This window comes from Myotis davidii, unplaced genomic scaffold (genome assembly GCF_000327345.1).
Source record: "Myotis davidii unplaced genomic scaffold, ASM32734v1 scaffold809, whole genome shotgun sequence".
Taxonomy (NCBI): Eukaryota; Metazoa; Chordata; class Mammalia; order Chiroptera; family Vespertilionidae; genus Myotis; species Myotis davidii.
Genome location: NW_006300017.1, coordinates 1,733,402 through 1,745,858, shown reverse-complemented (window position 1 = coordinate 1,745,858; position 12,457 = coordinate 1,733,402). Strand labels below are relative to the sequence as shown.

Below are 12,457 nucleotides of genomic sequence, written 5' to 3'. Positions count from 1 at the left end.
GCATTTCAGAACTACACACGGGATTTACCAGCCCTTAAGTATTTTCGTGTTCTAACAGTAAACACGGTTTAACACAGAGATGGCTTCCCAACTTGCCAGCTAACGTTAGTTCAAGGCCTTCACGAAAAGGCAGCAGGTCCTCTTTGCTACAATTCATTTCAGTTCAGAGAGGAAGCAGCGGCCTGAGGCGGTGTCTGGTTTCCTCATTTGCCTTCTAAGGGCATCCTGGTCACAGGAGACATGACAATGGACCGGTATCTGAGATGATTCTCAGCAGTGGAAGGAAACAGCTGTCCTTTGAATCCAAAACCATTAGTCTTAAGGCTAGTTTAGCTTGACTCTGAAAGACATCATAGGCTGTTTAATTTAAAGGTTACCGTCTTAAGTTAGTCAAGTTTAGTTTACGTCAAATGAGGTTGGATTTCCTGGTCAGCCTACCTTTAGCCAGTCTGGCACATATATTCCCTGCTTATTTCTGTGCTCGCTCCCACAGCATGGACCAGCCCAGGCAAGGGGCTCCCATCACTTTGTGTTCTGATCCGCTTCTATCTTAACCCCCGGAAATAGTTCTTCCACAACCCGGGGCGCCCGGCACTTACTTGGACTTGTTGTACTCGAACTCAATGTGCAGACAGTCCTCGATCCCAACCTCCATCTTGATGGAGGAGTTCAGCTCTGGGTACGTGCTGAGCGTGTGGACGACAATGTCCATCTCTTTGACAACATCATTGAGGCGGCGGCTGATGGTGGCGCGGAGGAAATACCTGGAGAATATGGACGTGGGTGAAGGAACACTCCCGTTTCCAGAGCTACCCAGGTGAATGCGCCAAACTGACCCACTTGAGAGAACCCCCTACAGCGGTCCTTATTCCTTAGAGAATTTACCTCTGGACCCTCCTCCCAGAAAAAATGCCCAGATGCACTTACATACAACATTTTGCAGTTAGAATTCCAGGGGGTGCAGAGCCCCTTCCCCGAACCCCTTTTTGAGCTCATGCTCTGGGTGGAGAATGCTCTAAGTCAGTGATTCCTCCACTCTGCATTCCGGGTGCATGTCACCCCTCTGCCTTTCGTGGCCCTCGCCACTCCCTACCACGTTATTTGTGCACAGGTTTTATGACCTCAAGCAGCTTCTGGCTCTTTGGGCACAGGCATCTGTCTTATACTCTTCAGTTTGCACACCCGTTTGTTTAACGATATTCAATCAAGAAGCATTTTTCAAGTCCCTCACAGTTAAATTAAGGAATAAGGAACGGAGAAACGAAGTCAGCTATTCATTCAGCAAACGTTCATTGCTAGGCATGGGCTGAATAAGAGACACCATCTCAAGGGAAGCTCACAGACCACTGTGGGAGGAGGGCAAAGAAATAGAAAAATCAGAACCAAGTGCTAACCTGGATAGAGGAATGCAGGCCTGGGGGAGAGAGACAAGGGCATTCGGGAGAGCAAACCTAAGAGAACCTGGTGTGCTCCGACAAAGAAAACCTCCGGGGAACTAGGATCCACAGGAAGGGGCAAGTCGGGGAGTATGAGGAAGTATGCCAAGCCTGACTTGTACAGCAGCCACTTAGGGTGGCCTCCCCTTGACTTAACTCTCATACCCGGGGAGGGAAGAAACACCCCTTCCATTATATTTTCTTCTCAATGAAACTGTCTTTCAAGCCTTCGTGCTGACCAGATCAACCACACACCAGGCCACTCTGTTCTGGGTGGCACTAACTGCTGCTTGGCAGTCTTTTTATTCATCTCAGCAACTTCCGTCACACTCCCCAAGACATTTGTTCCCAACTCTTTTCTAACTGCTCAGGCTCCCAGCCTCAGGGGAAGACACTGCTTTTACTATGCTAAGAGGCAGGCCTTCCAAGTCAAGATTTACAATTTTCTCCCTTCTCTGCTTTGAGCTGCTCCCAGGGCCTAAAGTGTGTGCATAGCTGCCCGTCCTTTCCTCCTTCCCGCCTCCTCCCTCTGGCGGCATGACTCTCCCTCTATCTGGGTGCACCTCAGAACCACCCAGGGGAGGGGCTTTACAAATGCCGATGCCCAGGCATACCTCACATCCTTCAACTTTTCCAATTTTCTTACCATATCCAATCTCTCTCCAGCTAAAGGTTTCTTCGAGTTTATATATATATAAAAAAAAAGTCCCCAAATCATCAACCCCTCCCCCCAACCCCCACCAAACACGATCCAGGCCTCACACTCCTGACCTTCCTTCAGAGACAGCTGTCACAGAGGGACCCACCCCTGTGCCTCACCCCTGGCTTCTGTTGCCACCACCCAACAGAAACTGCCCTCCTGAAGTGACCACCCAGCCTCCCACTTGCCAAATCCAGGGGCGTGTTTTCAGCGTCAGGTCAGTGCTAGCGTACAACACGTCCTCCTCTATGAAATGCTCTTCCCAGGGTTGCCCAGGAGCCCATTACCCGGCTTCAGCTCCTACTACCCCCGCCCACAGGTCCTGAGCTCCCCTCCTGGACGAGCGGATCAGCTGTGGGCTGAGCAGATGTTTCCAACAATGCATCCTGAGGGCAGGCCTGCATTTCCGACCGCCTTGTGAACTCTCACACCTCTCCCTCTGCCAGTGCTCCAAATGTTAAAGCTCGGTGCATCATCTTACCTACGAGCCATCTCTTCCTCCCAGCAGCCCCTCTGCAGCTCCACTCACTAGTAAACTGTGGCTGTCCATTACATTCCTGGTTTTCTGCCTGTTCCCATCGTGTCCCCTAAAGCAAAACTCTTAGGCCCTCATTCCAGCCTTCTAACAGTTCTGTGTCCACATTCTACCCACCCACCAAATGCCACATATTGACTTTAAATTCTTCCAAAAGAACCACTCCCCCGCTCACAAAGGAAAGAGGGCCCCAAACCATCTTGTTACGTTTCCCCTCTGCCTGTGGAATAAGGTCCAAGCCCTGATGCGGGATTTTCATCTTCTACACACTGCCCTTAGCTGATGTTCCCTTCTGGGCCTCCTTTCTTTCTCAACATGAATCCTAAAGTCTTTATCTAATTTGTACAGCAACACCTTCCTTTATTTGCTTTTTTATTGTGGTAGACTGAAGAAGGGGGTTTGGAGTATGCCACCCCCAAATAAGCCACTCTGGCTCGAGAGCTGAAAGGAACAAGGAAAACTCCTGCCCTGCCCTTCCTTCCCAGGATAGCGGGACATTTTTTCTTCTTCTTTTTTTAAATATGGAACACTTCACAATTTGCATGTCATCTTGCAATGGCAGGGGCCATGCTAATCTTCTCCAACCATTTGCAACTGCATGGATGGAACTGGAGAGCATTATGCTAAGCGAAATAAGCCAGTTGGAGACACATGATCTCACTCATATGTAGGATATAACGATCAACATAATTTGATGAACAAAAATAGATCCAGAGACGAATGGCAAGGGAGATGGGGAGTTAGAGATCAACCAAAGGGCATATTAGCGAAGGAGACATATGTAAAACTTTAGACCAGCGGTTCTCAACCTGTGGTACGCGACCCCTTTGGGGGTTCGAACGACCCTTTCACAGAGGTCGCCTAAGACCATCGGAAAACACATACATAATTACATACTGTTTTTGTGATTAATCACTATGCTTTAATTAGGTTCAATTTGTAACAATGAAATTGGGGGTCACCACAACACGAGGAGCTGTATTAAAGGGTCGCGGCATTAGGAAGGTTGAGAACCGCTGCTTTAGATAATAATAATACAGAAACATAAATAAAATAAAAGCCAGTGCCCAGAATGCCTCCTTCTCTGTTATCGCTCCGGTTCTACATGTGCTGCCGAAGCGAGCAGGATGTTCTTAATCACCACAGACAACTCTAGACTCTCACCAGCCCAGAGACTGCGCAGAGAAACCTATAACCAGCCTCGCTAAAACCGCCCTTACCTTTCCCGTTTCCCCATAGGTTTACCTCCCACAATTTGTGCCCTGGAAGCTCAAAGTCTCTTTCCTTTGTCTTGTCACTTCTCTTTAATATTCATTATTGTTTTTCTGGTTAAACGCTTGCATAGGCCCTAGTTCTCACCAGCCCTTTGAGTTACTCCTCACAGTCCCACGTGTATGCACAATGCACATGTGAATAAACTTGTTTTTCTCTTGCTAACCTGCCTTTTGTCAGTCTAACTTGCAGGGCCCAGTCAATGAACCTAAGATGGTAGGGAAAAAAAGGTGTTTTTTTTTGGCCTCTACAATATACAGGGATGGGCTAAAGTAAGTTTGCAATTGTTGTACAGAAAATAATACAATAATTAATAACTAATAATATAAGAATAAACTGTTTCATGTATTCATAACTATAACCCTACTTTTGTCCACCCTGTATATAACATTACATTTACCATTTTAGCCATTTGTCATTTTAAGTGTACATTAAGTCCATTCGCATTGTTGTGCCACCATCACCATCATCCATCTCCTGAACTTTTTTAACTTCCCCAACTGAAACTGTTCCCATTAAACACCAACTCTCCATTCCCCCTCCCCTCAGCCCCTGGCAACCATCGCTCTACTTTCTGTCTCTATAATTTTGGCTCCTCTAAGTTCCTTGTATAAGTGAAATCATACAGGATCTTACGACTGGCTTACTTCACTCAGCATAGTTTTCAAGACTCATCCATGTTGTTGCAAATAACAGAATTTCTTTCCTTTTCAAGGTTAAATAACATTTCATTGTATGTTTTGTTTTATCCACATTTTCTTTATCCAGTCATCTGCCGATGGGCATTCAGGGGGCATCCACATTTCGGCTCCTGTGAATATGCTGTTATGAGTGTGGATATACATACGTCTATTTCTTTGGGGTCCCTGCTTTCACAGACCAAACTGATGATTGTCAGATGGGAAGGGAATTGTGGGAGGGTGGAAAGGGGGCAGGGATTAAAAGTACAAACTGCCCGTTATAAAAACAGTCACGGGGATGTGAAGTCAATAATAAGGAATATAGTTAATAGTATTCTAACAACTATGTATGGTACCGGTGGCTATTAGACTTATTAGGGTGATCACTTCGTAAGTTATATAAATGTCTAATCACTATGTTGTATATGTGAAACTAATATAATATCATATGTCAACAGTAACTGAAAAATAAAAGTAAAGGATGAAATAAAAGGAAAATAAAAAGTCTGCAGCATCCTAAACCCAGGCCTTCAGGTGAGGAGAACAAGCTGATCTTACAAGACAGTACCAAGACCTGGGACCAGGGGTCCAGAGCGAAGGAGGAAGCCTGCTTCATCCCAGTGACATCACATAATCCTGGGTTCCATCCAACAGGCTAGAGCCGCTCTGGATTTTTTTTTTAACCCCAGAGGCCCTGGGACCAGTCCCTGTCCTCAGAGTTCCCAAGACTGGAACAACAAAAGCAATCCCATGTCTTCAAATTGTGTTCATTAATCTTTGAAGAACTTGGTACACGCTAACATTTTATTCTCTCTTCACCCCCCAAAAGATGGAGCAGGGCAGATCTAGAATCAGAAACAAACCTATTACCCACTTTTCTAGTGAGAAAGCTGTGACAGAGCTCAGGATCACACTGCTGTCCTGAGAACTGGATCAAGGGTCAGTATGTCCTGATGAACGTCGACTGTTGGATTTTCAGGAATTTTATGAAGCAGTGGTTAAACACAGCAATTATTTGCAATTATATAAACTTACAATTGAATGAATTATATTAACAACAAAGAAATACATACCAAAAAAATGCAATGCTTCCTAATTATGTTGCTACAATTTTCTGCTCTTGGGGAATTTATATTTAGTGTCTCCATATGTTGGTAATGTTTGCTAAATGTGGTTACTGTACATCTCTCCCCAACTGTGCATTCGGGCTGTCAGATTGGTAGCTTGCAATTGGCCATGCTGGGAAGATCTACACTCCAGCAATTAACGAACACTAAAGCGGGGGTTTTTCCTCCCAGAGAGCCTGTTCTAACCATTTACCAGCATACCGCTGCTCTCTGCATTCTTCCTTCCCGATACCTTTATAGACTCTTGAAAATGTGGGCAGCTACAGGGCCTGCTCCACAGGGGGCAGTTTCTGGGGCGAGGTGGGGCACAACTTACCGGAGCTTCACATTCTGCCCCGTGTACGACTCGTACGGCTTCTCCACGTGGGTGAATTCGAAGTCGAAGGCCTGCGACTGGGTGATTTCTCCAGGCCGGGCCAAGTCCTTCACCAGCGACACAAACTCATGGTGGTTCCCGCGGTCATAGTAGAGTTCTGGGGAGAGAGCATCGGCCTCCTCTATCAGACCCCGAGGAACTACCCGGGGCCTGGCAGGGGGCTTTATCCTGGCTGTGGGCACCTGTCTCCTAAAAGACCTCCTCCCCCCCGCCCCGCCCCCCGCAACAGACCAGTGTTATTCCTGACCCGCTCCTTCACTGCATTCCTCATATACTGGTCTCCCGCCACCTCCCCCTTTCCAAACAATTCCATTTTATATAGGTGGCGGTGGTGTGGTTACATACAGTGCTGCTACATCTGTGTGAATGTACATTGTATTCTGTGATCACAGTTGTTGCTGATTTCCTATGTAGTTACACTGTGATCGATCTTATATTATAAACAACCCACCTTCTCTCCCAGACACTAAATGGAACCAGCAGTGGGCAGCATTCCGGGTAGTTAGTGATCATCCACAAAGTCGCTAGATGGGAGACGACAGTTGCAAACAATAGGGGGAAAGGTGAGCAACCAATGCTAGTTTTAAAATCAGGGCCTGTGCTCCTCAGTAAAACAATGTGCAGTGACTGGGCAGGAGCACAGCCACTGGCCAGCCCACGTCAAGGGCTCCTCCGCTTCTGCTGGTCCAGGGACACGTGAGCCTGAGTGGATGATCCTGGCTCTTGCGTGGGCTCTGACCCCTCGACTGGGGAACCTGTTGCTTCAATTCCCCAGCACTGGATTCCAGCCACAGTTTCAGGGGACAAAAGCAGGCAGAGCAAGGCCCCAACATCCACGATCTTTAAGTGGGAGATCCCAGAGCCAAGAGAAAGATGGGAAAAGGAGGATGGAAAACCACACAAACGTGACTACACAGCTCAACAGCACCATGAGAAACAAAACAGGCGGCCCCGTGAGCCCTCAGAGAGCAGTCAGGCTGCCAGCATCCGAGGATCCTAGCAACGGGCTGCCTGACCCAGCAGGGGAACCTGGCTGTGGCCAGGACCTCTGGCAGAAGAGGGCCTTCCCTGCATAACATCATGCTCTGCTTCAGTTTTTTCCTCCAGGACACACGTTACTACAAGCTCTTATACCAAATGTCACGGAAGAGTGACCGGTGTCTGAGTGGGGCTGGACTGGACTTTCTCATTTGTAATTTCAAAGCTGTTTGCAGTGCTTTTGCAAACACTGTTAAGGCAAAAGGGCAGAAATAGCACCATATTCTGCCGCTTGCCAGGAAGTTTGGTTTCCTCTGACAGGATTTAAATAAAAACAATCCAAGGCTGTTCTAGTGAGAGGTTTGGATCCTAAAGAGGCAGTCAACTGCCTCTATTTTCCCCCGAAGATGCAGGCACAAGTCATGCCTAGCTCTTCCGGGCGCCCCAAACCCTCGGGGACTAGCCATTTCAAGCTAAAAGTTGTGGTTTCGTTAAGGTAACTTCTGTCTCCAGCCTCCCAGGAGGAAATGAGTTTTGCAGAAGGATGCTTTCATGGTGAAAGTTGCCACCAACGGCTGAGGAGCGAACCTGCCACTTTGGGAGGAAATGGAGCCGGCTGGGCAGCACAGGGTCAGCCCCTGAAAGAAGCTGAGACTTGCTGCTGGGCCCGGACCACGTGTGGCCCAGGCTCCATCGTGGGCTTGGGAGAAGCCACATTAGCAAAGGCAAAAAGACCTGCAGCGAGCTTCCTCTCACCCTGCTTTCCCCACACACTACTTGCTAACTGGCAACCCAGCTACGATTCGTGCTGGCCACTCTGCTCGGATCTCCTGGACCCCAGGAAACCTGCCGGGCAGTCACACCCCTGAGCTGCCCGTAGCCGGCCAGGCGCAGCTCTGCTCCACGCCCTGCCACAACTTATTAACGGGCTAGAATCAATCGATTTCATCTCAAGGTGCCTTTTACTTAGCATTTCCTGGGTGAGTAAATTAAAATAGAGAAATCCTCTGGAGTTTTTAAAGTACAGGCTTGATTGGTGATGATGAGCTCAGATACATCCAAAGGCAGGGGCCAGCTCAGGACAGAGCTGCACATACTTGCCCCTTTACCCACTAGGGAATCGATGAGAAGAATTTTAAGGAGAGGCCTGACAATGTTAGAATTGCCTTTTAGACAGTTTACTGTTATAGGCGGTGAATTGAAAGAAGAGGAAAACAAAGGCAGGAAAGCCAGTTAGGAGACCACTTGCTACAAACAGAAAGAATAAATGCATTAAGAATGGAGAGGAAGCCCTGGAAGGCGTGGCTCAGTTGGTAGGGTGTCATCCTGTGCACCCAAAGATTGCCCCTTCGATTCCCAGTCGGGGCACATGCCTGGGTTGCAGGCTGGATCCCCCGGTAGGGGGTGTGCAGGACGCAGCCAATCGATGTTTGCTCTCACATCGATCTTTCTCTTTCTCTCCCTCTCTCTAAAAAAGAAAAAGAAAAAGAAAAAAGAAGCCAATTAGTTTTATGGGGGGGAGGAATGAAGCGTCTCAGATGACTCCCAAATTTCTGAGGCTGAATGAATGCAGGTGCCAGAAGCCAAAATGGAAAAAACACACACACACAAACAAAGCCCACAGAGCGGCAGGGCTGGCAGAGAAAGGGTTTCTGTTTTGGGTGCCTCTTTGAGGGACCTGGGGTTGGGGTATCCAGGCGGAGATATTTAGCAGGCAGTGAGGAACACAGGCATGGAACTCAGAAGAGAGGACAGGTCAGAACAAAGAAGGAATTTGGGAGTCATGTGAATATAAGAAGCCACTGAAGTCATGGGTGCAGATGAGATTACGAGAGCAAGTTATGGAGTGAGAAGGGACCAGGAACAAAAGCTATCTCTAAATCATCATCAAGATAGGAGCGTTGGCGGGCGGACCAAAGGGTCCCAGGTTCGATTCCAGTCAAGGGCACGTACCTTGGTTGCAGGCTCTTCCCGGGCCTGGGCCCTGGTGAGGGCTGGTGCAGGAGGCAACCAATCAATGTGTTTCTCTCATATCGATGTTTCTTTCTGTCTTTCCCTCTCCCTAAAAATCAATGGAAAAATATCCTCGGGTGAGGATTAACAACAACAAAAGAGACAGGAGCTTTTCTGAGCAGAGCCTGGGCCACTAGGAGAATAGGGCACAAAGGGGTCCGGGTAGCTATTTCTGCAAGGACCCTGTGCAGAGTCCCTTCCATAAAGTTTTGTGTGGGCTACTGTACCTTCCAGAAGTCACTAGGAAGGCAATGTGGCCAGGCAGACGAAAGGGGGGGCTAACCTACTTTGAACATTCCCCATGGAGAATGTCTGCATAGGAATCAGGGGTAACTACAGGTGAAATGTTTTAAATGCCTGGCCCCTGGGAGCTTCTTGATGGTCCAGCTTAACACGGAAAGAGAAAAGGACAATGATCATCTTAACTCCTTTTCACTGAGCACTTACTACATGTGCTAAGCCTTGCACTTCATGTATATTATCTCCAGTCCTTACAAGTCTTGACCTTAGCGAAGTCTGTATTATTATAAACTGAGCCTTTTCTAATTTACATAACCAGCTGAATTGCCCCTGCATATACCAGGCTGTCCCTCTAGTGAATACACAGGTGGGACAAATATACTTCCTTCTTCTTCTTTTTTTTAATAATTCTTTATTGTTGAAAGTATTACATATGTCCCCCCCACCCCCAGCCAGTGACAAATACACTTTCATCAGGAGGAAAAATAAATTAGTCATAAGGATAAGATTAATTACATAAACCACTTCATTTTCAAGATACAGAACTAACTCTTCTGAGGGAGGAAGGAAGGAAAGTAGGAAGGAAAAGGAGAGAGAGAGAGAAGAACCAAATCAAAGAGACTACTGTTTATAAGAAAAAAATTGAGTTAAAATGGAAATCAATGAGGAAGGGGACAGAGCACAATGATATCAATCAACTTTCTTACCATACAGCCAGATCTCAGAAAGAATCTGACCAAGTTCCACCCACTTCATACACAGCCAAAGAATGCAATGAACGAGAAAACCACAAGACCACAACTTCAACAAAATTACTCACTGGCCTCGCTCTGGTGCCCTGAGGTCGGTCGGCACGCTGCCTAAGGTATATGGCACAGACACGCCACGCGCTGCATGGAGCACAACCCTCTGACCTCGCAGCATTCTCACGGGGTGATTTTTGTTATCCTTGTCTTACAGGGAAGAAAGCAGCCCAGAGAAGGGCACAGCATCCCCAAAGTCACAAGGTCAGGTCAGCCCAGAGTGAGTGCTCAGGGGCCCAGGAAGAGTCATCAATGGAAGCAATAAAACGTTCTGAGAAAACTCAGCAGGGATGCTATTCCGGGATCCAAGGAGTTAGACAAGAAACCAGTCAGGGCAGGTGCAGCAAGGAGCCTCTTCCTGTTCCCAACCTGTGGGTGGCGACCCCTTTGGGGGTCAAAAGACCCTTTTACAGGGGTCGCCTGAGACCATCGGAAAACACATATATAATTACATATTGTTTTTGTGATTACTCGCTATGCTTTCATTATGTTCAATTTGTAACAATGAAATTGGGGGTCACCACAACATGAGGAACTGTATTACAGGGTCACGGCATTAGGAAGGTTGAGAACCACTGGACTAGAAGGTCTTGACATCATTCTGCGCCCCCATCCCCCACCCCCCACCCCCCGGGGGCAGCTCAGTCAATCCCGCTGGAGCTGCAGACATTGCGGTTATCTTTCTGTATTGACAAGGTGTGGCCACCTGGAACGGTGTTTCAGACACAGGCTAACCCTGCCCGTCTACACTGGCATGACAGAGCCAAAGAATCCATGCAACAGTGTTAAAGCTGCTACTTGAAGATCCTAATGCGAAGCAGGCTAGGACTTCACTACCTCACATGTTACACTCAGCTGGAAATATTTTAGACTCATCCTATCTCCTCGGTGGCTCTTTATTAGGCGGGTTTTCTTACCCTGTATCTCAAGACATTTTTGAGGTTACAGCTGGGGGTTACTTCTGGTATGGGGTGGGTAGAAACGGGGGGGGGGGCATTGCTAAACATTCTACACCAAAAAGGAATGACCCGGGCCCCAAATGTCAATAGCATGTTGTTGAGAAACCCTATCTCAGCTAGAAGCCGGAGAGCAGCGGGTACTAAACTCATTCTTTAGACCTATTTCCGATACACAAAAGGCCACGCTCATTCTGGATTTGACGTAGCGACAGAGGTTCCTGCGGGATCAGCTGGTCTTCCACCTGATTTCATTCTCTGAAATGCCAGAGGTGAACAGTTCAGGCTAAGCACTGCCTGCAGAGACCTGTGCAGAACTCCCCTTCCCCAGGCCCCTCCTACCCGGGGCCAGTGCTCTGGCCTTTGTAAAAGAGGAAAACAGATTTCTTCCCTGTACTCTGAGGACCTGAGAGAGCATCTAACAAGCTTTCCCAGGAAGTGCCTAAAAACAGAGTTAAACATGCAGCATGTGGCATAGGGCAGGAATACTCTGCCAGAGGTTTTCAACCCACACGGGGGTGTTCACTGTGACATCTGCTCCTGACCTATGACCAAAAAGAAAAAACAATTTACTTCCAGAAGTGCATGGGAGTTTTCATAAACAGGAAAACTCCAAAGAGCCTTAGCACTGGAGACAATTGCATCTTGACTGGCAGCTTCCAAAACCTTCTGGCAGTGGTTAACTGCCTTTTATGGTCCAAAGCCAGTTATTAATTATCATGATTCAAGACTGTTGGAGCACTGAGCGATTTTGACCACTTCACTTTTAGTATTTGGAGCATCATTTCTTTGCTTTAAGGAGAAAACAGAGTTGCCGGGAAACGAACGCTCTCATCGAGAAGGCTTAGAAATTCAGGCTTAGGTGGACAGAAACGCTGGATCGGAAGGTTGCATGGTTTTTCCCTCAAAACGTGTACAAGACGTTAAGTTCAGAGATAAGGTGAGAGGGGAGACCCTGGTGAGCCATGTCGCCCACATCACACCTAGAAGTGACAAGGGGCGAGCGAGACTGCAACTGAGCCACAGACCAGCCAAATTCGGGGTCCGGAGGAAGCAAGGCTCCCGCTAACAAGCCCACCTGCAGGCTAAAGGCTGGGCCTCTCGCTCCGAAATCCCGAAATCCCGGAGGGGTTTTGTTGAGGTGTTGGTGGGTCTGTGTCATCTGAGCGGCATGGGGACGGGACACCTGGGCATTCTGCGCCGCGGTGCCCGCCACCAAGGGGCACAGCGGGGTCGCGCCCGGGGCCCTGGGCACCGCCACGCCTCGTGGCGCGCTGTCCCTTTGGGCAGGGAAAACGGTAACGCGGCGGCGGCCACGGGCGGGCGGGGCTCAGACCGGAG

At 48.1% G+C, this 12,457-nt stretch overlaps 1 protein-coding gene across 1 annotated transcript in view; it reads right to left on the bottom strand.

Annotated features, from left to right (window-relative positions):
• VPS26B (VPS26 retromer complex component B) overlaps positions 1-12,457 on the bottom strand; it is a 22,925-nt gene that overhangs the window by 10,102 nt on the left and 366 nt on the right. Inside the window, exons 2-3 of the mRNA XM_006776051.2 lie at positions 6,067-6,223; positions 600-764 (exon numbers count right to left, since the gene is read on the bottom strand). Of these exons, the coding sequence (XP_006776114.1) occupies positions 600-764; positions 6,067-6,223 (322 nt within the window). The remainder of the gene's footprint in view (positions 1-599; positions 765-6,066; positions 6,224-12,457) is intronic.